The sequence below is a fragment of the Clupea harengus genome, chromosome 18, assembly GCF_900700415.2.
Source record: "Clupea harengus chromosome 18, Ch_v2.0.2, whole genome shotgun sequence".
Lineage (NCBI taxonomy): Eukaryota > Metazoa > Chordata > Actinopteri > Clupeiformes > Clupeidae > Clupea > Clupea harengus.
This window is the reverse complement of record NC_045169.1, coordinates 9,201,558-9,204,057: the sequence shown is the minus strand read 5'-3', so window position 1 is coordinate 9,204,057 and position 2,500 is coordinate 9,201,558. Positions and strand designations below refer to the sequence as shown.

At 47.4% G+C, this 2,500-nt stretch overlaps 1 protein-coding gene across 2 annotated transcripts in view; it reads left to right on the top strand.

Annotated features, from left to right (window-relative positions):
• Window positions 1-2,500, top strand: part of atp1b2a (ATPase Na+/K+ transporting subunit beta 2a) — a 12,394-nt gene that overhangs the window by 6,906 nt on the left and 2,988 nt on the right. For both annotated transcript variants that reach the window (XM_012817621.3, XM_031585394.2), the window contains exon 2: window positions 2,107-2,235. In XM_012817621.3, the coding sequence (XP_012673075.2) occupies window positions 2,107-2,235 (129 nt within the window). The remainder of the gene's footprint in view (window positions 1-2,106; window positions 2,236-2,500) is intronic.

Below are 2,500 nucleotides of genomic sequence, written 5' to 3'. Positions count from 1 at the left end.
GTGGATGAGTGGTATGGATGGATGGATGAGTGATATGGACCACCTACCTGCTGCTGAAGCTCTAGATGGACAAAGTGATGAATGGAGAGAGTGATTGAAAGGGAAGGGTGTAGACAGAGGGAAACAGAGCAAGAGAGCGAGGGGGAGAGAGAGGGGGAGAGGGAGAATGAAAGAGAGGATGACAGGGTTTAGAGGGAAAGAGGATTACCCTCGGTCTGTTCTGACATTTGGTCAGTGATGGGGAGAGAGAGAGCGAGAGAAGAAGGGCAAGCGGGAGGGAGGACACAAAGGACGGGTGTAGGAGGCGTCCAATAGGAGGGAATCTGGGTCACGTCTTCTACTGATGATGGAACGTGTCACACCACCCCCACACCCCCACGCCCCCACAATACATCAGTACAATACACTGCTGTAAACCCTCAGAGGTAGACCCATTGTATACAAGGATCTCAGACACGATACACAAACACACACACACACACACACACACACACACACACACACACACACACACACACACACACACACACACACACACACACACACACACATTCAGTTTCGGGTGAGATTCATCCTTTGACAGTAAACAGTCCACAGGGGTCAGGCTTGGGTCAATCCAATCACAGAATCAGCCTGCAATGTGAGTAAATGGCTCTGTCCAGTTTATCACTTTAGTACTGAGCATGTGTGTGTGTGTGTGTGTGTGTGTGTGTCTGATCTGGCCTAAATAAATCCTAAATAAACTGTGTAACAACTTGCCCCTTCTACTCCACACTGCTGAACATGTAAAAGCAAATAGATCCTTCAGAGAAAGGGGCTCCCCCTCTGAGTCAGATTCTGTCTCTCAGATTCAGACTGAAATCCGTCCACACTGATGTATATGTGTAGAGACCGTACCACAGTGGCACCATCACTGTTTGAGGTCAAGCACTTATCGATACCTATATCATCCAGGCCCATACTAATCCTGAGCCTTCGCATGACATCATCACTCACTACTCACACACCATGTGCCATGGCAGGTGTCCATTTTTGAGCCAAGCTGAACTCTCTGACCGCATCTTAGACAAACCCCGCTCACACTGCTAACGTAGGGAGACCAGCTTTGAGTTTGTGAAAAAGAGGACACTTCATCGCGGGGGTGGGGGCGGGGTAGTGTATACTGGATCTGGCCCGCGGGGCATACAGATGGACCTGCCCCCTCTCCCTTGACGAAGTTTTAACATCTATTTCACATGCAGATGTACTCTTGTAAACAATGCAACTGCTGGAAGCGGCAAGGTGCTCAGTGTTGCCAGATTGGAAATGGCGTATCGTACCAAATGCTCACAATAATCGTATTTGGAGGATAATTATTGTGCATCTGGCAACAATGAGAGGGCGGTCGACCAATGACAGTTCTCTCTACAGTCAGAGCTCGCGCAAGAAGGTGGAACGTAAGGGAGATACCCCTTCCAAAACTTGTAAGGGCGTAAACAGTAGTTTGTGAAAGACCCAGAGAAACACATATATCCCACGAGGCAAAATCCCAGACAATTTTGGAATCTGCTGACAGGACTAGCTAGGACAAAGGCCAGAAAGGTCTGAACACTTTCAAGCTACAACTGACCTGGTCCATACGCGGAAGAGGCGCTGTTTATGATATTGAATAGTTTGGCTCACAACCCAATTCGCTCGAAGTTGCAAATGTTGTTTGGAGACCAGTGTGTACCATAGAGGTACAGTTTTGGTGGGTGAAATGATATCTACGTGCAGTAAGTTTGATCCACAGAACTAGAAGAGTAGAGATTAACATTTGACATGAACGTAACCCATGGGAGTGCTGATGACATGTTTTGCTTGATATTCAATCCTTACTTATGGGCATGAGCTGACTCTGGTAGCCATAGTGATCAAGGTCCCTAGCAAAAGAAGGAAGTTCTGAGGACCGCTTTGTGAAATTCTATGATCTGATGACCATGAATTGGACTTAACCTGGCTATCATATTTAGCATCGCTCTCAGTGGCCTCAGGTGCCTCCGTCCGCGATAGAAGCTGACTTCGGATCGGGCCAGGACCAGAGCCCGTTCACCAAATAATGTTTGTGTGTGTGTGTGTGTTTTGCAGGCTTGATTATTCTCTTCTACCTGGTGTTCTACACATTCCTGGCAGGGATGTTCGTGCTCACCATGTACGTGATGTTATGCACCATTGACGAGTACAAGCCCACCTATCAGGATCGTCTGGCCATTCCAGGTACACTCAATCTTACACACACACACACACACACACACACACACACACACACACACACACACACACACACACAGACACACACACACACACACACACACACACAGAGACACACACACACACACTCACTCACACACACCCACACACACAAACACACACACACACACACATTCAGAGACTCTTGCACTCCAATATATAAACACTCAAATGAACCTGATACTGAAGCAATTAGAGATAATAGAAAGAGATAATGGCTCTAATGACTCTT